The sequence below is a fragment of the Vidua chalybeata genome, chromosome 23 (genome assembly GCF_026979565.1).
Source record: "Vidua chalybeata isolate OUT-0048 chromosome 23, bVidCha1 merged haplotype, whole genome shotgun sequence".
Lineage (NCBI taxonomy): Eukaryota > Metazoa > Chordata > Aves > Passeriformes > Viduidae > Vidua > Vidua chalybeata.
Window position 1 is genome coordinate 2,592,195 of NC_071552.1, and position 23,049 is coordinate 2,615,243.

At 46.2% G+C, this 23,049-nt stretch overlaps 1 protein-coding gene across 4 annotated transcripts in view; it reads left to right on the forward strand.

Moving 5' to 3' along the window:
• ARHGEF12 (Rho guanine nucleotide exchange factor 12) overlaps nt 1-23,049 on the forward strand; it is a 75,597-nt gene that overhangs the window by 44,681 nt on the left and 7,867 nt on the right. For 3 of the 4 annotated variants that reach the window (XM_053963256.1, XM_053963253.1, XM_053963254.1), the window contains 32 exons: nt 273-322; nt 1,104-1,161; nt 1,763-1,941; nt 2,347-2,424; nt 2,590-2,709; nt 3,707-3,841; nt 5,133-5,204; nt 5,828-5,920; nt 6,287-6,397; nt 6,841-6,939; nt 7,584-7,626; nt 7,746-7,851; nt 9,083-9,220; nt 9,721-9,753; nt 10,557-10,671; nt 11,381-11,486; nt 11,898-12,110; nt 12,484-12,613; nt 12,935-12,970; nt 13,560-13,714; nt 14,260-14,406; nt 15,124-15,209; nt 16,004-16,129; nt 17,203-17,317; nt 18,180-18,280; nt 18,383-18,460; nt 19,662-19,737; nt 20,130-20,297; nt 20,785-20,872; nt 21,608-21,697; nt 21,842-21,918; nt 22,271-22,498. In XM_053963256.1, the coding sequence (XP_053819231.1) occupies nt 284-322; nt 1,104-1,161; nt 1,763-1,941; nt 2,347-2,424; nt 2,590-2,709; nt 3,707-3,841; nt 5,133-5,204; nt 5,828-5,920; nt 6,287-6,397; nt 6,841-6,939; nt 7,584-7,626; nt 7,746-7,851; nt 9,083-9,220; nt 9,721-9,753; nt 10,557-10,671; nt 11,381-11,486; nt 11,898-12,110; nt 12,484-12,613; nt 12,935-12,970; nt 13,560-13,714; nt 14,260-14,406; nt 15,124-15,209; nt 16,004-16,129; nt 17,203-17,317; nt 18,180-18,280; nt 18,383-18,460; nt 19,662-19,737; nt 20,130-20,297; nt 20,785-20,872; nt 21,608-21,697; nt 21,842-21,918; nt 22,271-22,498 (3,439 nt within the window). In that variant the 5' untranslated portion in view covers nt 273-283. The remainder of the gene's footprint in view (nt 1-272; nt 323-1,103; nt 1,162-1,762; nt 1,942-2,346; nt 2,425-2,589; nt 2,710-3,706; nt 3,842-5,132; nt 5,205-5,827; nt 5,921-6,286; nt 6,398-6,840; nt 6,940-7,583; nt 7,627-7,745; nt 7,852-9,082; nt 9,221-9,720; nt 9,754-10,556; nt 10,672-11,380; nt 11,487-11,897; nt 12,111-12,483; nt 12,614-12,934; nt 12,971-13,559; nt 13,715-14,259; nt 14,407-15,123; nt 15,210-16,003; nt 16,130-17,202; nt 17,318-18,179; nt 18,281-18,382; nt 18,461-19,661; nt 19,738-20,129; nt 20,298-20,784; nt 20,873-21,607; nt 21,698-21,841; nt 21,919-22,270; nt 22,499-23,049) is intronic. The other variant, XM_053963255.1, reaches the window with a different exon arrangement.

Here is a 23,049-nt window from a genome sequence, read left to right on the forward strand (position 1 = left end):
TCCAATGTGGTTCAATCTGTGATCTGGTGGGTTTGGAGCTGACCTCTTGCATCCCAGGGGGAGGAAATGTCTCCATGGGAGATGGTGGGATCATGTCCTGGTGCAACCAGTGCCAGGTGAAAGCAAAACTGCTCTAGACCCAGGGATTTTACTGATGGAGGAAGCTTGGCTGAGTGCAGGAGTATTTTGCATGCTTTACAGAAGTCTTAAAACCATTTTTGCTATAAATGATTGTATTGAAATGGGAACTGAGTGATTTCTTGCCTCTCCAGATGGAGCAGCCATGCGGGCTGGAGTGCAGACAGGTGATAGAATTATCAAGGTAAGGGCGTTGAAACTGGGAGAGAAATGGGTCCTTTGTCTTAAATGAGCTTTTTTGTCTTAAATGAGCTCTTTCTCTGGAAAAAAAAAAAAACAGGCATTGATGTGTCTGCTGTGGTGTTTGCATTAGGAATGGTCTAAGCTTCAGTGTTCTGGGGCTGACTCTCCTCCAGATCCTCCTTTCAGAATTTTATGGGCAAGTTCAGCATCCTGCCAGGTTCAGGCATCACAAATACAGCAAGACCAGAAATGGCAGGGAAGAGAAGGAAAGCAGAGTTGTTAATAATGATCTGTAAATAAACAGCCTGCCTGAATTGTTGTTTTCCCCCTAACTGCTCCCACATCCATGTTCTTTTTTAGTCCCAAGCAAGTAAGAAATCAAGTCAGTAACTTAAAAGACTCTGTAAACTATTGCTGCAAAATGCTACAGCAGCTCCTGACACAGATGGAGCTGGGATTTCAACCAGGCATTGAAATTAATGAATTACATTAGCTACCCTGTTGTTTTTCTGCCCAGGCAGAGATGGATTGCCTTTTTTTTTTTTTTTTTTTTTGTTTGTTTGTCTGCCTGCTTGAGTTCTTTTGGTGTGTGCACAGTTTTATTTTTACAGAGCTCTGCTCACTGAGATAAACTGTTAGAAGGATAAATAATGTATCTGGTAATGTCTTGAAAGAGGCAGTAATGGAGATGGGGGAGAAGAAAATGCTGCTGTTCTTCTGGAATGTGTGGAATTGCTTGGAAATCAGGAGCCAAACACAGAATTTTCTCTCCTCCCTGCCAGGTGAACGGGACTCTGGTAACACACTCGAACCATTTGGAGGTGGTCAAGCTGATCAAGTGTAAGTAAAGGCAGGTGGCTCCTCTGTCACCTTGAAAGTGTCACAGGCATCATTTTGAGGGCCCTGCCAAGTGCCAAGGGTGAGGTCAGTGCTGAGAGATAAAGGGAGTGTTTGAAACAGGGAAGTGAAATTGAAATGATTTTGACATCCTGAATTTAAGCTGATACATTCTCCTGTAGCTTCTCCTTAACTTAATGTTTGAATTACCACCAAGCCTTGCCTGGGTGCTGCCCCATCTTTTATTTCCACCTTAAATACCACAGCTGGGCAGGCACTTACTGTGCACTGCTGTGTGATGCCTGCACAGCACTGCAGGAAATTGTACAGGTGGGTTTTCTTGTATGAGGAAGGAGGTGGTGATGGTTTATTTTGTGCTTGTGCACTGCAAATGTAACCTGCTGGGCTGGAAGTTGGACTGCTTGCTTTTCATGAAAGTTTGGGGGACTATCTGAGATTTAAACAGATTTCTAGAGCAGGCAGTGCCCTCAGGTTCAGCTGGGAGGAGGAATGGTGGGAGCTGTGTCTGCAGGGTGAGGGAAGTCGGGGAAGCGTGGCAGTGTCCCCGTGTGTGTGACCTGAGCCTGTCCTTGTGTCCCCACAGCGGGCTCCTATGTAGCTCTCACTGTCCAGGGGCGCCCTCCAGGGTCGCCCCAGATTCCCTTGGCGGATTCCGACGTGGATCTGGCAGCTTTTGGGCATATGTCTCCCATCATGGCATCCCCCCACTCGCCTGGCACGTCAGGGAATGCAGAAAGGATCACCAGCCCGGTGCTCATGGGGGTAAGGTTTGGAGCTCTCTTCCCAAAAGGAGAAATGGACTCAGGTTGTTTTGGCCTGAATTTTTTTTTTTTTGTGCTTCAGATTTCCACTGGGATATTTATATAATAAATTATTTTTATGTTTATTTATTGTGGGTATTTATTCACTTACGAAAAAGCATTTTGCAAGTATAAATATGCAGTCCTATCTGAGACAATAGAAATACAGGTTTTTATACTGTTATAGCTGTTTATACTGTTATAACTGTTCAAAATTAAGAAAGAATACATAGGACAGGGTTGGAAATTTGAACTGCTTCTCACAGGGCTTTTCAGAGCCTGTTTTTAGGAAGTTGGTGAAAAATGTGCATGTCCATTTTCCTTTTCTGCCCAGCAAACCCAACCTGAATCTCTCTGTACTTCCTAGGAGGAGAACAACATTGTCCACAACCAGAAGGTGGAGATTCTGAGGAAGATGCTCCAGAAGGAGCAGGAGAGGCTGCAGGTACTGGGGTTGTGCAGGTTGGAGAGAGCTGGGGGAAGTGATGCAAAGAGGGGTTGTTAATTCAATTTATTAGCAGAGCTGTGTAAAACAGACTTTGTGTAGCAGCTCCTCGGGTGAGCAGATGTGCAGGCGTTAATTCAAAAGACACAAACAATTCCTTTGCAGATCCTGCAGGAGGAGTACAGCCGAACCCCCTCCACCCGCCTGCTCAAGGAGATCCAGGAGGCAAAGAAGCACATTCCTCAGCTGCAGGAGCAGCTCTGCAAGGCCACGGGCTGCACTCAGGTGACACGGGCTCAGCCTGCTCTGGGGAGTGCTCCCAGGCACAGTCCAGGGGCTGGGTGGGGTTCTGGGTGATGCCTCAGGTTTTAGTTTTTATATTTTCACATTCTGTGCTGCTTTGGTGTGTGGGTCTGGGCTTCACATGAGGGATGGTGAGCTCTCTGCACAGAGCAGGGAGACAAAACAATTCCTGCTCCAGCTGGGCACCAAGGACAAATGATCCAAAGCTCAGGCCCAGGAGCACAAACAGCGTGGGCTGGAGAGAGAAAAACAAGCAGGATGGGAGTGCCTGGGCTAAAGCTGGAATGGGACAATGAACTGCAAGGTGCAAATGGAGCAGAGCTGATCCCAGTGAGAGCCCCCGGGAGCGCTCGTGCATTTTGGGACCATTTTGGTTCCTCTTGGGTTCATTTTGGGACCATTTTGGTTCATCTTGGGTGCAGCCCTGGCTGGGCTCTGGTGCTGCCCAAGGTGGATCCATGGAGGAGATCCTTTGAATAAATCCCTGCTTTATTCTGTAGCTCTGCCCAGCTCTGCTCTAGGCCAGCCTGCACAAGGCATCATAAGCAAGCTGCAGTTGCTTGGACAGGCAGGCTGCACCCTCTGCAGCTGAGATGTGAAGTTGGCACTGTCTTCTTAATCTTAATTCATTTAGCAGTGGGCTCTCATCTCTGAAAAACCTGCTTTTAAGAACAAGTGCAAGCAAAGATGTGTTTATTATCTGTCAGTGCAACTTAAAATACACCCATGAAGTCATTCTTGGAAGCTTTAAACAATTTTGTTTTCACTTTTGAAAAAAAATGAATTTAGGCTGTGTCATTTTTCCCTTTTCCCCTGTGTTAAAAGTGCTGAAAATTTGGTGTGGTTGTTTTCTCTTAGAAAAGCGCTGCAGCCTTTTCTAGATAAATTAAGGTTTTATGAGTAATGTGAGCTGCCTGGCTTTTCAAAGAGTTGATTTTTAAGGATGGTCTCTTCAAATATTCCGCTTTCATCTTTGCAGGATGGAGTCCTGTCCTCCAGGTCTGTGTCAGAGTCACTGCAGATCAACGAGGGGGAGGCAGAGAGTGGGGACAGTGGCAGCAAACTGGATTTCAGTGGTGACAGCCCCTCCAGACCCAACAGTGACATTGCTGATGTGAGTCTGGGGCAGCCCCAGGGCTTTGCTTCTCTCCCTCTTGCATTTGGGTTTCCTTGGCAGATTCTGTGTGTGTGTTGTCCTGTGCATTACTCAGTGCCCACCAAAACCTTCTCCCTATGAAAACCTCTTATACTGGACTGGTGTTAGAGACTGGGAGAGAATAAATTCTGGGGGTTTTATCCAGGATTAGACTGTCCTGGCATTAATCTCTGTAACCAGGGATGCCAGCATGTTTCTCAAAACTCATTTGGCAATTAGAGCATCTTTGAAGGGAATATTCCAACTGCAGCAGCATGACTCAGATGCAGGCAGCTTGCCCTGAAAGTGGGAAAGAGCCTTCCTTCCACCAAATCAGCTTCAGTTCCTGCCACCAGCAAAGGCTCTTGGTGTGTTCACTCATTAGTTACCAATCTGTGTGCTCCCGTGCTCTCCCTTGGTGCCTAATCCTTAATTAAGTCACTCTCTGATTAGTGCAGGGGGATTGAGACTCTCTGCTTGGATTTAGCCTAAGTTTGTTGATTAACTTAAGGATGTGGGAGCTAAATTTGTCCCAGCAGTTGGAAGTGAAAGGGAGGTGGGTGAGATGGAAGCATCCACGACTCTGTTTTGAAACATTCCAAATCTGACCACATCCCACTCTGTGTTTAATAAATGCACAACGAAATTCATAATTAACTTCCTAATAATCATCATGCTGTCAGTTCTGGGGATGGTATTTGATCAGTGCAGGTGATTGGCACACCAAACATTCCAGCTTTTCAATCCAGCTCTGAGGAATTTAAGGATCAGGGGTGAAAGAAACCCTTGGAAGTGGAAAGAGTTCTGCAGCTGGGAAAAAGCCAGGCTGGAAAGCAGCAGCCTGAGCAGTGGCCTGGCTGGAAAAACCTTTGCACACACTGAAGATGGGCCAGCAGCACGTGGGTTTTGCAAATAAGGCTCTGCTGGGCTTCCTGAGCACGGGGATTGCTGGCAGATGGGAGGAGAGAGCTGAACTGTGAGAAAAGGTGGAGAGAGCAAGGGAAAAGCCAAGGGCTGGGGATTTCCCAGCTCTGCTGCTGCTCACTGTCACCAGATTTCTGACCAAAACTTCTGCATTCACTTGAGCTTTGGGGGTTTTTTTTTGTTTAACTGTGCCTGTAGGACACAGATTTTACTCTGGTTTTTCACACCTCCTTTTCCTGTGAGAAAGGAGAAGTTTTTTGGCTGTTGTGGCTGACAAATTGCACTGTGCAGTTCTCCCTTCCCTGGATTTGCTGCTGCTTACCAGAACTGAACTTCCCTTTCCCAGAGCCCTCGCAGTGGCCTGAAGGAGAGGATTTATCCAGATGAGAGCCCAGAAAAGGCTGAGCTTCAAGACACTGTGAGTACAAGACATCAAGTGTCACAACAGCACCTCCTCTAACAGGCCCATTAAAATCTTGCTGCTTTCCCCTATTTCTAAATGGAGCATGCCTGAACTTTGCTTTAGAAAATAAAGTGCAATTAAAGTGATGCAGGGATAGTTAATTAGCAGAGTAAATGTTTATGGAGCTTAAGAGCAGGGCCATTTAGAGGCAAGAAATACCTGATCAGCAGTAAAACAGCTGGGCCTGGAATAAGGAGAGCAGTTGCACATGTTTTATTCCTTGAGTCCAGCCCTTTTTTTTTAGGATGTTCACTCATTTGGGGGCTGCCATTTCCAGCAGGGCTACAAGTGGAGCTCAGCAGGAGGTGCAGAGCTGTCTGAACACATCATCATCCTTGGGGTGACTCCTGGGTTCTCCTCCTCCTCCTCTGCTTGTCCTCCCAAAGCCCCATTTCCCCCTCGGTGTGCTCCTGGCTGCAGGTGCTGCAGCTGCCCTTGATCCCCCTCATTTGATGTTTGGGAATGTTTGGATCCCGGGAGGGGGATCCAAGGTGGAGGTTTTGAAATGATCAGAACATCTCCAGGTTTTACTGTGAGGGACAATCCCAGCTTTGTGCTTTTCTTCCTTCTCTTGCCAGGACTCCCAGTCCAGTGTTGGAAGTCCCCTGTCCCGAGTGGGGACTCAGATCATTGGAGCTGAGGATGATGATTTTGACACGGAGCAGGAGCAGGTGGGAATGACTTTTTAGCCTTTTTTTCCCCACCAAGCAGAATTCTCTTCCCCTCTTCCTAAACTGCTGAGTGCTTCTTGTAGGGTGAAATAAGAATTTGGGAATGGTGTTCCCGTTGTTGCTGATCTTTCCAAATAGAAACATTTGGGGAATTCATGACAATATCCATCTTTGAGTCTGTTATTTTTCTTTCTTCTCCAAACTTCAAGCTTTCTAGGAATTAAATTATTTCATTTTCTTTAGTTTTTGTTAAAGCCTGAACTCTTGTCACAGCAGCACAGCTACCAGATATTTACTCTGAATTATTTGAGCTGTCCTTTCTCTTCTTCCTCAGTAATTCAGATGTAATTCCCTGTGTCCCTGCAGATTAATGGGCAGTGCAGCTGCTTCCAGAACATCGAGCTCCTGAAATCCCGCCCGGCTCACCTGGCTGTCCTCCTGCACCACGTGGTGTCCCAGTTTGATCCTGCAGCACTGGTGAGAAGCTCTGCAATTGTTTCCCTGGCTCACGTTTGGGAATCTTCACCAGAATTTACCAGACCTTGTGTAGCACTCACTGCCATGACCTGGCAAGGAAATGCACACTCTGTGCAGGCCTGAGGGTGATAAATCCTCATTTATTTCCTCAGATAAAGGGAAAAACACAAAAATAATTGCTCCCCTTACGTTTGGCTGCTTACAAATAATTCTTTATCTCCTGAAAGCCTCTCATTCCACCCCAAGGTGTGGGATTAGTTGTCTACAGGGAAGGTTTGACCTCCCTGTGCTCCTCTTCCAGCCCCTTCCCTCTGCCAGGGCACCTCCCTGAGGAGCTGGGAAAGGTTTCAACCCAGCACTGCTGAATTCCTTGAAATACTGGAAAGAAAACTTGGGATATTTCATGGTTTTCACCTCATTTCTCTCCCTCCTGTTCCCCACAGCTGTGCTACCTTTACACAGACCTGTACAAACAGACCAACTCCAAAGAGACCCGGCGTGTTTTCCTGGAGTTTTACCAGTTTTTCCTGGACAGAGCTGCAGTAGGTTCCTCTTGTTTTCCTCACTTTAACACATCCAGCAAGCTGACTTTGACCTTTCTCCACTCACCTGAACTGTGAAAAACTGAGGGGGTTAAAGCCCTCCAAAAGAAATAGTTTCAAAAAATCAAAATCGGAATAATGTTCAATAAATAGCTTCCTAAAATGTAAAAATGTAATAAAAGTTGTAAGTATTTTTGTTGAAATGTTACCAGGGAATGAATGGCCTCAGATGCCTGGTAATAAAGTAAATCCCAGGGGATTTGTTGTTGATAGGAGAAATAATTTAGTGGTAGGTAAGCAAGTTCTGGCTCTTCGACGTTGCTTTTTAGTTAATAATTGCTGTGGGTATTGATGTGGCTGTTCCAAGGATTGGGAAATTTTATGTCTCTGTTGGAAAGCTGAGAAAATTCTTTGCTGTCATGAATTAAACTCCCAGAAGCTGCAGCAGAGCTTTATGTACCACACGTTCATCTTAAATAATCCTGTGAATTAGAATATATTCATGGGAGTCTCCCCTTCTCAAACCAGGAGGTGCTCACATTGGATGATTTTGGCTTTTGAGGGAATTTCCTGGAGTGATTTGTGTGTTTTATTGGGGTGCTGGTTTCTCTGAGGGTTCTCCCAGCCTTTCTTTCCTTTTGCAGAACCTGAAAGTCCCAGTTCCAGAGGAAATCTCCTTGGAATTAGGTAGGGTGGGAGTGAAGGGCAGAGGGTGGGTTAATTCAGGGAAATGACTTTATTGAAGTCATTTATTGAAGGTGGGGACTGTTCCTAGAGGAATAATTGGTGAATTTTCTGCCTCCCAGACAGGAGAAGGCCAGAGCTCCTCCCTGAAGAGCTGCACCGCCAGTTCATCCAAACCATGCAGGATAAAGTCTGTCCAGAGGTTCAGAGGAACCTGGAAGATTTCAGGTACCAAAAGCTCTCTGTGGAGTTTTCCTCTTAATTCATATTTGATTTCAGTCAGTGTTCCAGCACAGGGAAACCTGAGGGAGATATAAATCATCTTGGAATGGATAGGGATATACCAGGAATATACCTTGTGGCCAATCCTTAAATCAAGTCATCAATTGCAATCCTAGAGCTTGGATTCTTCATTCCTGGAAGCTGTGTGAGGAAATGTCAGAGTATTTTTTTTTTGAGGTTTTGTTGTATAAATCTCTCTTACTGATTGTGTTTATAATCAGCTTATATATTTTTTTTTTCCTGTCCCTATTTTCCTTCCATTTCCCCTTTGGGCAGGGAATAATCCCCTTTACAGAGCTCAAGCTCAGGCTCAAGCTGCACCAAGGGAAATTTAGGTTGGATGGTAGAAAAAGTTTTTTACAGAAAGGGTGATAAAGTTCTGGAATGTTCTGCCCAGGGAGGTGGAGTCACCATCCCTGGGTGTGTTTAACAAAGCCTGGATGTGGCACTGGCTGCCAGGGTTGAGTTGAGGTGCTGGGGCTGGGTTGGAATCGATGGTCTTTAGGGTCTCTTCCAAGCTGGTGAATCTGTGAATTCTGTGAGCTGTCACAGGCATGCAGTAGAAGTTGATAATTAATTTGCTTTTCCATGTGGAGTGCTGAGAGCTCCATGCCAAGCTCAGCAATAATTGTAAATGCAGGTGAACTCGGTGGGAAGCAATGCTGAAGTCTGACTCCAGTTCAGGAGGCTGAATGATTTCTTTATTAGAACTGTGCTATAATACATTAATATACTATTTAAAGGAGATACTAAAGCTATACACTTACTTTTCTTACTACTATACTTAACTCACAACTCGTGACCCTCTCTCGAGAGTTTAGATGGATTGGCCATCAGGCTCAAACAATGGTGGATTGGATTGGCCATGAGGCTCAAAGAATCTTCACTAGAATTTAATTCAGTAATTACCTTAGGTAAACAATTTTCTAAACACATTCTACATGGGAAAAACAAGGAGCAGAAATAGAAATTGTTTTCTCTTTCTTCTCTCTGTGCTCCTCTATGAAAAAAACCCTAAAAGAGAAAAGAATGTGCCTGCCACTGGCAATGAACTATTTCACACCTAAAAACCTCACGCGGACCCTTTGAACACCCCAAAAAACCCCTCTGTGACGACACCCTGAGCACCACGGGGCAGCGTCCAGCTGCAGGTGATGCTTCCTGTGCCCTTCTGCAGGCAGAAGAGGAGCATGGGGCTGACCCTGGCCGAGGGGGAGCTGAGCAGGCTGGACGCGGAGCGGCTCCGCGACCGCGGCGCCGTGGAGAGGGAGAGGAGCTGTGCAGAGCAGATCCTCGCCAAGATCGAGGAGGTCCTGTAAGTGACAGCAAACAGGGAGGTGGGGGGGGGAAAAAAAAAAAAAATTAATGTCAGAGGTGCCGCCTCAGAAAAAGCGGGCTGGGGGAATTGGGGGGTGGAATTTGGCGTCACTGTGTTTAGGTTTCTGCCCCTGAGTGTTCGCTGGGGGATGGCAGCCAGGGCTGAGGCAGCAGGGAAGTGAAGGCTGTTCTGTCCAGGAGGCTGCTGTGAAATAGTGCAGGGAATGCTGCCATTGTCAGCTTGAGCATTATTAGATCAGAGCCCTTTTCCTGTAGAAACAACAGCTTCACAACCCATTTTCTCCTTTTTAATGTGGGCTGAATCCAATTTCCACAGCTGAACCTTCACTTTTGATTCTTGATTTTATTTTTTTCCCCCTGCTGGGACTGCTGAACATTCTAAAGGACACTTCAACACAGCTACTGATGCTCTGGGAGGATGGGACCGGGTGTTAATTGGGTTTTGAGTTTCATTTTTAAACCCTTTCTTGTTTTCAGGATGACATCTCAGCCTCTGGAAGAAGACAAGAGGTAATGGGAGTGGGGAGCTCGGGCTGTGTTGTGCTGATGGAACAAGACAGCCCTCTCCCGGCTGTTCTCCAAACTCCTGAATCCCCTGGCATAAATCATTGGAATTCATCAGCCTCTTCTTTGCTGATGTTTGTTGCCTGTGCTTCACATCTTAAAAATTACTGTCACTGAGAGTTTGTGTTTATTTTTGTTTTGTGTTGTAACTGCTTCAATCTGCTCTAACATTTATTTTCTCTGTGTGCCTTGTCCTGTTCAGTTTTTATCTGAGCAGCTTTTCCTCCTTTTTGCAGTAACCTTTTACTGCTGCTTATTTTTACCATAACTCAAAGCTATAATGTGGCATCAAATATGGTTTCAGTGTAGAATTTTAGGACCTTCTGTGTAATTCTCAGAATTGTATTTTCACCTCCCGGGCTTCTGTGCATTTTATCATGGAGTGATTTGGGTTGGAAGGGACCTTAAAGATGATTTAATTCCAATCCCTGCCATGGGCAGGGACACCTTCCACTGTCCCAGGTGCTCCTTGGACACTGCCAGGGACTCAGGGGCAGCCACAGCTTCTCTGGGCACCAGAGCCTCCCCATCCCTATATTCCACCTTTATTTACTCCATAATTTTACAAAACTATAAATTCTGATGTTGCCTGAGCCTTCCCATTATCTCTGGGGATTTATTCCCGTTCATTTCATCACTTGAATTTAAAAATGAACTTCTCAGCACAACCTTGACCTTAATTTTATTGACTCAATGTATTTCCCCGATATCTTTCCCTTAAACCTCAGTGGTTTTTCTGTGTTTGGCAGCTCCACGATGCAATATGTGATCCTCACCTACATGAAACACCTGGGAGTGAAAGTCAAAGAGCCTCGGAACCTGGAGCAGAAGCGGGGCCGGATTGGTTTCCTGCCAAAGATCAAGGTAGTGCTGCCGTGGCCACAGAGGATTTGTGTGCAATTCAAACCCCAGCTGTGCAGGACAAAAATTAAAAATCGCTGTGGTTTTTGTGTTTCAAGAGGATCTGGGATTGCTGAGCTGCACAGCAAACCTAAGAGCTGAAATTGGGTTCTGCATCTGTTGGCAGAGGCGTGGATTGGAAATAATTGGAATTATTTCCTTTATCTCTGAGTAAATTCAGAGATTTCACCTTGGTTTTGGCTGTTATTAAAACTTTGGGTGAGGAATATTTCAGAGAACACAACCTTGAACCACAGGAGGGTCTCATTAAAGCTGTTGCTTTGTTTACTTCAGTTTTTTTTCTGGAGAAACTTACCCAAACCTTCCTGGTGTGTGATGCAGGAGAGCTCTTCTCCCTGCTACCCCCACTTTTCCAGTTATATAATGAATATTTCCACCAAAACTTCATCCCTGTGGGGGTGATCCCTTGTCTCCCACAGCATGGGGGTGTATCTGGTCACAGTAGCTGCTTATTTTCATCAACATTTCAGCCTCCTTTGAAATATTAAGAGAGTTTCCAGCAGTTCTGCACTAACCAAAAAGGTGAAACAGTGTGAAACCTTTTTAAGCTTTGTGTCCTCTCCCTTCTGCAGCTTTAAAGAACTAATTAAAATCTCAGTAAACAGCTGGATTTGAAGCAGTGAGCGATGAGTTTGCTTTTCTTTACCTGCAGCAAAGCATCAAGAAAGAGAAAGAAGGAGAGGAGAAAGGGAAGAGGAGAGGCTTCCCCAACATTCTGGGCCCCCCAAGGAGACCAAGCCGACATGACAGCAGTGCAAGTATGTCAGCCCCTGTGCCCTGCTAGCCTGAGGGCCACAGAAAACCCCTGCTGCCTTCAAAAATGCATGCCAGGAACCCTATTTCCCACCCCCCCCCCCCCCTCCTAAACCTCATCCCACCCATCCTGCCTCACCCCATCCCAGTCCTCACAATTTGGATCCCTCTTCTGCCAATTCCCTTCCAACCCTGTCTCACCCTGAGGGGCTGTGGAATCGAATTTTGGGCTGTGGAGTCGGATTTTGGGCTGTGACTGAGGCATTTTGGGCTAGGATTGAGTGATTTTCAGCAGAGCTGAGTGATTTTAAACTTCTTGCTGTCCAAACGCAGCTTTGAGGACGCGCAGACCTGTTTTGGTCCTGCAATGCCACTTCTCTCAGCGTTTCAGCAGGGTGATGATTCTCTCTGTCCAGTTGGCAGGGCCATGGAGATGCAGAAGCCCAGGCACCCCAAGCACTCACCCACAGCCTCTTCTGTGAGCCCAGAGCCCCCCGAGTCCAGCAAGATGCGCCAGAGCGGCTCCTCCAGCGATGGCACAGATGCCCCTTACCCCCCTGCCAACCCCATGTCCCCCCTGGCCACGGGGCCCTTTGCCTCTCCAGAGGGCAGCAAGGACAGTGACACAGGTAGGGTGGAATGGAGAGTGGTTGAAGGCTGTGCTGTGGACAGGATGTGCAGAGCACTGATGCAACAAGCCGGGCCAATTAGGCGACGCTTTGATGTCATTCGAGCTGCTCTTCCTCAGCTTAATCAGCTTTCCTCAATTAGGGGATCTTGCCACGAGCAGCAGGGGTTGTTAGTGGCTTCTGCCAGTTCATCCAACAGGAAAAACCCAACAGGTGCCACCTGAAGCTCTTGTCACTGAGATTTGTTCGTAGCAGCCTGGGAGTCGAGTTCCTCCAGCTCTGAACCTGGAATCAGGAGGCTCTGGAGAGGCTGGGAGGTTCTCTGGTGTCCTCCAGCTTGGTTCCTCACCTTTCACATTTATCCTGTGTCCAGGTGTGAAGCAGCCTGGGGAAGCCCCACCTGCCAGTGACTCCATGGATGGCACCCCCCGCACACCCAACAACACCTTTGAGTTCCCATCTCCTTTGGAAAACCTGCAGGAGGAGGAGGGAGAGTCTGAGAGGTAACTCTGGGTGCTTGAGGCAGCCTGGAGAGAGGGTCAGGAAATCTTGGAACGGGTTGGAAAAGATCATTGTAGAGACTCCTTTGTCAGTGTGACAGTGGCTGCTGAAATTCAGTGCATAAAATGACAGTGACGTTGTTTGTGTTAAATATTGTTGGTAGAATTAGGAAACTTTGGTTTGTGTCTCTGCTGTGATAGAAAACTGTCAGGAGAGGGGACAAAACCCTCTGCTTTGGAGCTCAGATCACCATTCTGAAGTAATTCTGAGCTGGGAGAAATTCAGGCACAAGCTTCCCTAATGATTCCTTTCCTTCCTTGCAGGATGGTTGACATGGGAACACCGAAGCCTTTCCGCAAGTGAGTGTGCTTGGAAATGTTTGAACTTGACTGAATTTGTTTGGATTTCAAGCAGTTATGAAGCAGAATGCAGCAGTGCTCACTGTTCTGAGCCAGCACAGTTGTCTGCATGATCTCTTTTCTTTAAGAACACATGAAATCAGACACTGGCAGCCATTTGTAGGGCAGGTGGAGCGAGTCATGCAAAAATACCCCTTTGATCTGAGAGTGAAGTGGAATGATTGCTGTGTCCACTGATTTGAATGGATGGGAGTTGGGTTAAGGAGCAGAGAGATCCCTATTTTCCTTTTCAACCTGTGTTGCTGTTGGTTCTGTACCTGCAGATAGACAGAGGCAAGAAACTGTAACCTGCCCTTTTCACTGCCTTGGTATCTGACTGCAAATGATTTCATCTGTGCCATTAAAAGGAGGGTTATGAAAACACTGTCAGAACAGTCAATCTGGAAAGGGCAAAATTAGAGAATGTGCCCAGAGGTTCAGGCATCAAAGAGCCTCCAGCTGGCAGGGACAGTGTGTTCATAAAGCTGATGGATGTACTCAGCTTTTCCCTGAAATGGGAGTTAACTCACTTTTTCCCTCCTCCCATCAGGATGGACAGTGTTGGCTTTGCAGATGTGCAGAGTGAGGATGAGCTCTATGACTTCGACATGGACATGGACCCTCCCAACTGGCAGCAGCTTGTGAGCAGGGAGGTGCTGATGGGGCTCAAGCCCTATGAAATCAAACGTCAAGAAGTGATAAATGGTGAGATGGAGGTTCTGTCCTACCTGGCCAAGCTCAGAGTTGAAGCCTTCCCCTGGAGCTTTGGAGTTCTTAAAAATTTACAATTAGGTTTATCTTCAGTGATTTAGTGAAGTAGTGGCTGGAGAATTGTAGAACTTTTGGTTTGAAGGGTTCTCATGCTTGTTACTGGGAAATAACCTGGGGTGAGATTGATCCAGTCCTTAGAGGAGAAACAAACAATATCAAGTGGTTATTAAATATTAAGGCACTGAAAGCCAGTTTTTAGTATGTTCTATGAAAGAAAACAAGAAAAGCTTGTTTTTTTGGGAAGCAGATATGGAAATGTTCCTCCCAAACTTCAGCAGATTTGAGTTGCAGCTCCTGCAGAAGCCTCTGCATGAGCTCAGGTCTATTGGTTTGGGGGAAACGATGGAATTTTACAAATTCAAACATGGAATTGCAGCAGAGCCTGGAATATGGACCAGGGAGGGAAATGCTGCTGAGGGACCTGCTCTGAGCTCACCTGTGGCTGCACAGCTGCACTCCTGCTCTCCCTGTCTCCCCAGAGCTGTTCTACACGGAGCGAGCCCACGTGCGCACGCTGAAGGTCCTGCACAACGTCTTCTACCAGAGGGTCACCAGGGAGGGCATCCTCAGCTCCAGTGACAAGCGGAAAATCTTCTCCAACCTGGAGGACATCCTTGGGCTGCATGGTAGGAGCAGCTGGATGCTGGAATTCTGCCTTCCAGTGGCTGAAAAATTGAAGCAAAGGGACTCTGGAACACGAGGCAGCTTTGCCCGATGCTTGATGTAGAGCAGAATTCTTCAGGACACTGCCCTGGGCTTGCTTTTGCTCACACTTGTTCCATTTCTGATTCACAAAGATATTTTAATGAGGAATCGTGTGTCCAGTGTTCCTTTTCCTTATCTGTGTGGATTCGTGCTTGATGAAAGGAGCAGTGAGCTTTATGAGCCAGGGTTTGAGGTACAACTGCTCCTGAAGAGAGCAGAAAAGAGATTTATGAAGATTGAGGTCTTTCTGTTTTCTGAAGAGTGGCCCTTCCTCGTGGTTTAGGGAAAGGACTGCTCACAGTAGGAATTTCAGCCACTCAATAATCAGTTCTGTGGTTTTCTGGCTTTTGCATTATTCCTGTTTATAGAAAAATGATGTTGAGCCTCAGAAAAGATAAGTTTGGAATGGTTGTTAGGGGTCATTTGAAGCCAGGTGAGACACAAGTGCCAAGGAGTTACATCACATTTTATTAGATATTCTAAATGTATTAAGTTGCAGGATATTGTTTGTTAGCTAATTAAAATTATTTCAAATCTAATCTTCTCCTAGAATAGCTTTTATGTTAAATGCTGAAAATTAAGCCAGCCTTTTGACCACTATTAGTAAAATTTACCTTTTTTTTTTCCTTGTTTTTAAGTTGCACTGAACGATCAGATGAAATCTGTCCGAAAAAGGAATGAGACTTCTGTCATTGGCCAAATTGGGGAAGATTTGCTCTCCTGGGTAAAATTCTTTTTTAATATTTCTTATTTTTGAAAATAATGTCTCATGGAATGACCAATAGAGCCAGAGGTTGGAGGAGGTAATTCCCAGCAAGGGGAACTGAAGGGCTGCGAGTTCTGGAGCCAAAACAGAGCTGGAGGATGAGGGGGGAAGGAAAGGAGGAAGAGCTCAGAGGATTTTCATCTGACTGGAGATAAGAGTCATTTAAGGCACAAGAATAATATCCTTAGGATGTGTGGGTAGAACAGACAGGTACTTTTGGGTACATAAAGGTGAGAGTGGGATTTTGAAAAACGCAGTGGCACGATTTATTTCAGTAACACTGAAATGTGAGCCTGGTGTTGCCTGTGGTGCAGTGAAACGATGGTTAAAAATACTATTTTCTAATCTTAGAATGTATAAATTTGGAGTTTATAGTGCTGTTGCAGGCTTCACTTTTGAGATCTTTGTGGAGAGATTTGGCTGCCCCATCCCTGGAAGTGTTCAAGATGTTTTGGGGTAGTGGAAAGTGTCCCTGCCCATGATGGGGATGAGCTTTAAAATCCCTTTCAACCCGAACCAGTCTGGGATTCCGTGATTTTGGAGGGCTGGTTTGAGGGGAACTGAAGAGTTTGAGATGTAAAGGTCTCCTCTGGGAAGACAAAGCCTTGAACCAGGACAGAAATACCTCCTCATTTTTGTCAATAATTCCTTTATTCCCTGGTGATCCCAGTCCTGTGTGTTCTGCCTGCTGAGGGTGGCTCATGCTGAGCTCCAGCCTGTCTAAACTTGGCCTTTTTGGCTTTCTGGCACAGTTTAGTGGAGCAGCAGAGGAGAAGCTGAAACTTGCCACTGCCACCTTCTGCAGCAACCAGCCCTTTGCTCTCGAGGTCATCAAGTCCCGCCAGAAGAAGGACTCGCGCTTCCAGACCTTCGTGCAGGTGAGTTTGCCACAGGGCTTTGAGTTTTTCACCAGGTTTGTGAGTTTTCTCCACCAGGTTTGGAATTTTTCTCCACCAGGCTTTGAGTTTTCTCCACCAGGCTTTGAGTTTTTCACCAGGTTTGTGAGTTTTCTCCACCAGGCTTTGAGTTTTCTCCACCAGGCTTTGAGTCTTTCTCCACCAGGTTTGGAATTTTTCTCCACCAGGCTTTGAGTTTTCTCTTCCAGGCTTTTGAGTTTACCAGGCTTTGAGTTTTTTTCACCAGGCTCTGAATTTTTTCCCCTAAGCTCTCAGTTTTCTCCACCAGGCTTTTGAGTTTTTTTCCCCTAAGCTCTGAGTTGCTTCAGCCCAGCCCAATGAATCCTCCTAGGTAAAGTTCTGATAATTAATGGCAATTATTAGTGATGTCATGGCTAAGGCTGCCTTCATTTCCAGCGCTGTGTTTATCTCTCCTGGTGGTTTCTGGAGGGAGGAGCCTTCAGTTCTGGGGAGCACAGAGTGTCCTGATGGAATGCAGGCCAGCACAGTGTCCCAGGCAGGAGATGCCATCTCCCTCGAGGTGGCCACTGCCCCAGGATGTCAGATCCTGTTGGGCAGAGTGCTCAGAGCACCAGGAGCAGGAGACAGAAGATGCTGCACAGCTGCCAGGAGTGGGCTTTGGCTCCACGTGGCATTTACAGAACATTATCTCCATTAGCACAGGCTGGGAGGAGCTCTGGGAGTACAAGGGGAGATCATCCTGACAAATATCCTGTGTTCTGCTGCGGTGTGAAAGCCCAAACTGATGTGTTCCCTGGGTGCTGCTGACTGAGATGGATTGGGCATGGGCCCATGCCCGTGGGGAGTAATGAGGGGAGGAAGGCACTGCTGCTGTGATGAGCTTTTCCTCTGCATAATTGCAGATGGAGAGGGGATGTGTTGTCTGGGTGATAGATCTTGGCATCTCTTGTCTTGTATTTAATTACTGGAAAGTGAAGTAATAGATGTTTAAGTGATGAATAGATGTTGTGCATTCAGGTAATTATGGCCTTAATAAAAATGACAAATGCAGATATTGTGCTGTTGAAATTTAGGATGCTGAGAGCAATCCCCTGTGCCGGCGGCTGCAGCTGAAGGATATCATCCCCACGGAGATGCAGAGGTTGACTAAATACCCCCTTCTGCTGGATAACATTGCTAAATACACAGGTAAAGCCTTTCCACTGGGATTTGGGCACCCATCTCTGCAGGTTTTTTAGGTAAATGTGTTAAAGAACACTTTAATTTTATGTGTCTCTCTCTGTTTTCATTGCGACCTCACTGCTGCCTCCTGCACAGGAGGTGTAAAAAATAATAATAAAGAGAAAAATCCAGTGTTGGTTCCTCCTTAGGAAAATAAAAAGGAAATTCAGTGTGAAATAAGTGAATCTATCAAACCTCTAAAGCAGCACAGAACGTCCTCATGCTCTTGCAGAGGGTGGGGTTTAATTAGGATTTGTTACACTGAAAGATACTCCCAGCACAACAGGTAGAAATGTGATAAATAATAGCACAAAATGCCTTCCCAGCTTTACTATCTGATACCTGCTGCAGAGAAATTTCATTACTCATAAAAATAGACTGCAGCTACAAGTTCCCTCTAATCCTAATTAGGAAAGCATGTGATACTCCATTATCTTTGATGTACTGGTTGATGTTCCTGTTAAGTGAATTCTCACTGTGGCTGCTGGTGCTGCTGAGAATTGATGGGTTCACCTGTGCCTGTACTCTTAGTAAGGATTTTAGGATTTTAGTAAGGATTTTAGGTTTCCCACATTATTGTGAATAGTTGTCACAAGGCCCTAAAACAGGGGGGAGTAACAATTGCATTATGTGTGATGATGTGCAGGTCCCAATCAATTCTCTCCTGTCACAAATCTCATTTTTATCCCTATTGCAGTGCTTTTGTTGATAGACTTCTCTGTGAGTTTAACTCCTCTTTGTCCAATTTGAGGCCAGCAAACTGCCCTGCAGGGCTGGCTGGTCAAACCTTTGCTGGGAAGCACTGTCCCACCTGGTTTTATTCTTGCAGAGCTGCCTGAGGAGAAGGAGAAAGTCAAGAAAGCAGCAGATCACTGTCGCCAGATCCTCAACCACGTGAACCAGGCTGTCAAAGAGTCAGAGAACAAGCAGGTGGGAGGGCCAGAGTGAACACCCAGGGCTGGGGACAGCAATAAAGCTGCACTCTGGGGAGTTTTGCTGCTCCAAGTGACCATTAACTTGCATTTCCTGCAGCATTTGGAGGATTATCAGCGGAGACTCGACCTCTCCTACTTGAAGCAGTCAGAGGATCCCATGATGGATGAGTTCAGGGTGAGTGAGAGCATCAAAACCAGCCCTGTGTGAATGGAGTTTGCAGCCCTGTCGTTCACTTTGTGCTTCTTCTGGTGCACAGTCAAGTGGTCTTTGGAGATAAATATTTCTGCGTGAAAATGAAAACAATTAGTCTCAGAAATGTGAGTTTTGCCACCTTCCTGAAGATTTCTATGGCTCTAACAGCTCAGTTCTGCACATCATGGTGCTGATGAAGCTTGTCAGCTCTGAGCAACAAACCTTTATGGCCTGCAAGCTCAAGCACTGTATCCCAGAAGAGATATCTGGCAGATAATGAGATTATTGTGGATATTTATCTCATGTGAGTGCATGTCTTAGTGATGCTGTTGGAACTGGGGAGGCCTTGGAGAGAGAGCCCTGAGGTGTAACAGTGGAATTGGCTTTAAAAAGAGAGCTTGTACAGAAACGTGGGAGATCCACACAGTCAAATAAAACCTGAAGTCCAGTATTAAAAATATTCTGTTTCACGGCTCCTGTAAATCCCTGCAGTTTTGTTGGAAGCTGGTTACCTGCTGGTTTCTTCCCCACCTCCCTCAAAGTCAGTGTGAATCAAAAAAACCCCAACTTTTCTGTGAAACTGTGTCATGTATCCTTCCCCAAATAAACTTGCAAGCATTTAGCAAGGGAAGGAAGAACTTCTGGCAGCTACGAAAATCTCGCTGTCATTGATTGTAGACTCTGAGACTTGGAAGGGATGAATTGTGAAAATTGTCACTTCTGCTTGCCTGCAGATCTAAATGTCACAAGCACTGAAGTGCCTGAAGAATCCATTGACATTACAAAGCCTGTCAGATCATTGGGATGATTTGTAAATAATTTGTAGGCACACTTGACTTGCAAATCGAGTGCTGCAGCTTTAATCAGTCGTAATGCTAGAGCTGAATATGGGGTATTGGAAAAACTCCTCCTAGGAAACAGGTGACATCCTAATGCCCCAGGAGCTTGCCTTGCTGGGAGAATTCCCCACCATGTGGCACTTGGCATGTGGAAAAGAGCAGTGGAAGAGGGGAAGTGATAAACAGCATCTCTGAGAAGATTTTGGGTTCCCTGCTCCGTGTTTCTTTTCCCAGCCTGGGTTTAGCTGCTTAGCTCCAAACTGGAGTCCCTCTGGCATTCCTGTGTTTTATCATGACTTGCTTCCATGGAGATTTCATTTTTTTTTTCTTTCCCCTGGTGACAGAACCTGGATCTAACAAAGAGAAAGATGCTCCATGAAGGGCCCCTGACCTGGAAAGTGAATCGTGACAAAACCATCGGTGAGTCTGGGCCATCCCCTCATCCCCTGGCTCTGGGTGGGTTTGCTGGGAAGGAGAAGAGGGAAAAGCTCTGCTGCAGCTCCCAATTATGCTTCTTACTGCCACCTCTAATAATGCCTGTGTGCTTCTCTGAGCTGATTAAATTATTCTTGTCAATTCTGAAATGTGCTGGAGCATCATTAGGGCCACGCAGGGACACAGCAGTCAGTCATGAGCTGATCCAGTTCCATCTGTAGCTTTCTGCTGGAGTTTTCACCAGGAAGATTTGCAAGCTTTGCCTGGGATGGCACAGCACTGATTGCTGCCTCTGCATGAGTAATCAGAAACGCAGCTTTCTGCTTTCTGATGGGAATCTTTTAACTCATTCTGGGCTTTTTTTGCATTCTGGGCAGATCTGTACACTCTGCTGCTGGAGGACATCCTGGTGCTGCTGCAGAAACAAGATGACAAACTGGTGCTGAAGTGCCACAGCAAGATCCTGGCATCCACAGCTGACAGCAAACACACCTTCAGCCCCATCATCAAACTCAACACTGTGCTGGTTCGCCAGGTGGCCACAGGTCAGTGCAGCCCACTGAGAAAGCAAGAAGAGAAGCCAAAAATAAAGATTAGCTCAGTTGAGGAAGATGATTTTGTGTAGATTTTCAGAGTAGAACATGGAAAACTGCGTAGGTTTAATTCTTGGTTGTCCAACACCGCGCTCAGTATGGATGAGCTGTTTAACTTCTTTGCATCAGTAATAGGCATTTGCTTGAGTTTTAAATAGACCTCTAAATGAAACTACTCTGATTGTGTTAGAGGAAAAGCACTCTGGAAATTATTAGAAGGGAAAAGAGGAGAAATGGAGCTTTTTCAAAATGGGTTGAAATGGGTTTTTCCCTTTGAGGGCACATTTCTTTGATAGGACAAGGTCATTGTTTCTGTGTTAGTGTCAGAGAGTTATCTCATGGACTTTTTCCTTGCTTTGGGCTGGGGTTATGTAGGAATTTTTGGGAAGCTGTGTGGGACCTGGCAGCTGTTTCAGTTCCCTTCCCTGTGTTGGTGCAGATAACAAAGCTTTCTTCGTCATCTCCATGTCGGCGACGGGGGCTCACATCTACGAGCTGGTGGCACAGACGGTCTCAGAGAAGAATGTGTAAGTCCTGGGGTCAGCTCCACCTGCTGCTGGCTTTGCTGGACCTGAGAGATCTTTTACCCCATGAATTCCCTGAGTTCCTTCTCCAGCCTTAGCTGGAAACCTGGTGGTCCTGCAGGAAGCATCTGTGGATAGTCCCTTCCAGCTGGCTCACTCCAGACTCTTTCCTGACCTCCAAAATGCTTTTATTTACCCTTAAAATTCTGAGGTTTTTGGGCCTGACTGCCAGATCAGACACAGAAATAATCCTGCATCTTCATGCAGCACCAGAGATGTTTGCAGATTTACATTCTGGCATCATAAACACCCCACTGCAGGAATTGGATTCCATGGCTAAAAGCTTTACTGGGAGAAACTCTTTTCTCCTAAAGAACACACAGGGATAGATGTGTTTATGGGATACATATTGCATGTATTACACTCCAGTGATGTGTGAAATAATGCTTTTTTATGTATTTATATATCAATTAACTGGTTGATCTGACAAGTGATAAGGCCCTCTCTGTCATTTCTATCTGCTGAAGAGCATCCAGGTGAGCTGAGCTTTATGCTGTGGTGATTTCAGGGTGTTCCTGGGGGGACTGAGTGTAACAGAACTTAAAAAAAAAAAAAAAAGACATTTATTTTTGGTAAAAAAAGCAGTAATAAATATCAACTGGGTTTAAGAGGCTTAAATAGAGAAATGCTCATTCTGTTTCACTTGCTGCATGGTTTTATTTGCTGTTTCTGCTGCAGCTGGCAGGACCTTATAGCTCAGATGGCAGGAACTGTGAAGATGGGGAGCAGCAGAAGAGTGATCCCACTGCCTCAGTCAGGCCCTGGCGAGTAAGTCAAACCTGCAGGAGGAAGAAAAGCTGATTTTTCTTTCTCCAGCACCCCTTTTCCTGCTTACAAATTGCCCTCCAAAGCATGGATTCCCCTGCAGATGAAGCTGACTGAAAGGATGTGTTTGTTCTTCCCTCCCTGCAGAGAGGAGCGTGAGGAAGAGGAGCAGCAGAAGCTCAAAGAGCAGCATGACATTCCTGCCAGCAGCCTGCAGAGTCCAGGTAAAGCAGAGATTCAGGGAAGTGGGAGCAGGAGATCTGCTCCACGGAGTGCAGGTGTGCCCAGCCATCATCCTGGGGGATTGGGGATCCTAGGGCAGCTTTGAGATTTTTCTGGAAAGGGGCGATTTCTTTACAAGTCATTCAGAGAAGTGATGCTGAACCTCTTGGAAATGCACCTCTTCCTCTTCCCATCTGATTTATAACCTGCTAGAGAGTTTTTTGAACCCTGGAAAGAGCTGGCCTTGTAGCAAAGCCATGCTCAAGAACCTTAGTGCTTCCAGAGTGCAATTTTCTGCAGTTTTATCCTTGTTGTTTCACCTGAATTTTTGGGTTTTTTTTTTTTGTCCTCTAGATAAAGATTTGGGCCTGGAGTCTCCCTTAATACTGAACCCTCAGTCCTCTTCACCCATCATGTCTGAGAAGGCCAAGGTGGAAGGGCTGCTGGGGGCTGAGGCACAGTTTGAGAAGGTGCAGCAGGCAGAGCTGGCACTGAAGGACTCCTCTGCCTGCTATGAGCACCCAGCCAGCAGCTCAGCCTCGGTGCCAGAGGGGCAGTGGGCACGGGATGCCCTGAGGAACTGTGAGTACCACCCTGGCGTGGGGCTGGGAGGTGGAATTTGGCCCAACAGCCCGTTTCCATTCATCATCCATCCCCCTGGGCTGGATTTCACACAGAAGGGATGTGACAGCAAGGAGTTCTGAATCCATGCACTGCCCCTTCCCTGGGCTTTAGGCATCTCCTTGTTTTTCTGGGGTTTTGTGGCTCAAATGAGGGTGATAACGAATTTCTACCATCCATGGAGTGCTTTGATGGCAGAATTACACTGCAGAACTTAGTGCCATTGCTGGTCAGCAGTTTTTAAAGACAAGGCAGTCAGCCCTGGCCTTATTTCTGTAGCACTGAAGCAGAACTGGAGAGGTTGCTTGTGTTGCAGAATTGTTGCAGAATACAATTTTCTTTTTTTTTTTCTTTTTTTTTTTTTTGGTAAAATCCTACAAACTGTTAGGCTCACTTACATCCAAAGCCCAGGCTCGGATATTTCCTGAGTACTTGGGAGGTGGTTGGGTCTGACTAGATCAACACTTGTGCGTGTTGAGAAGTTTTCCTGATGGGACAAATCATTGTTTGAA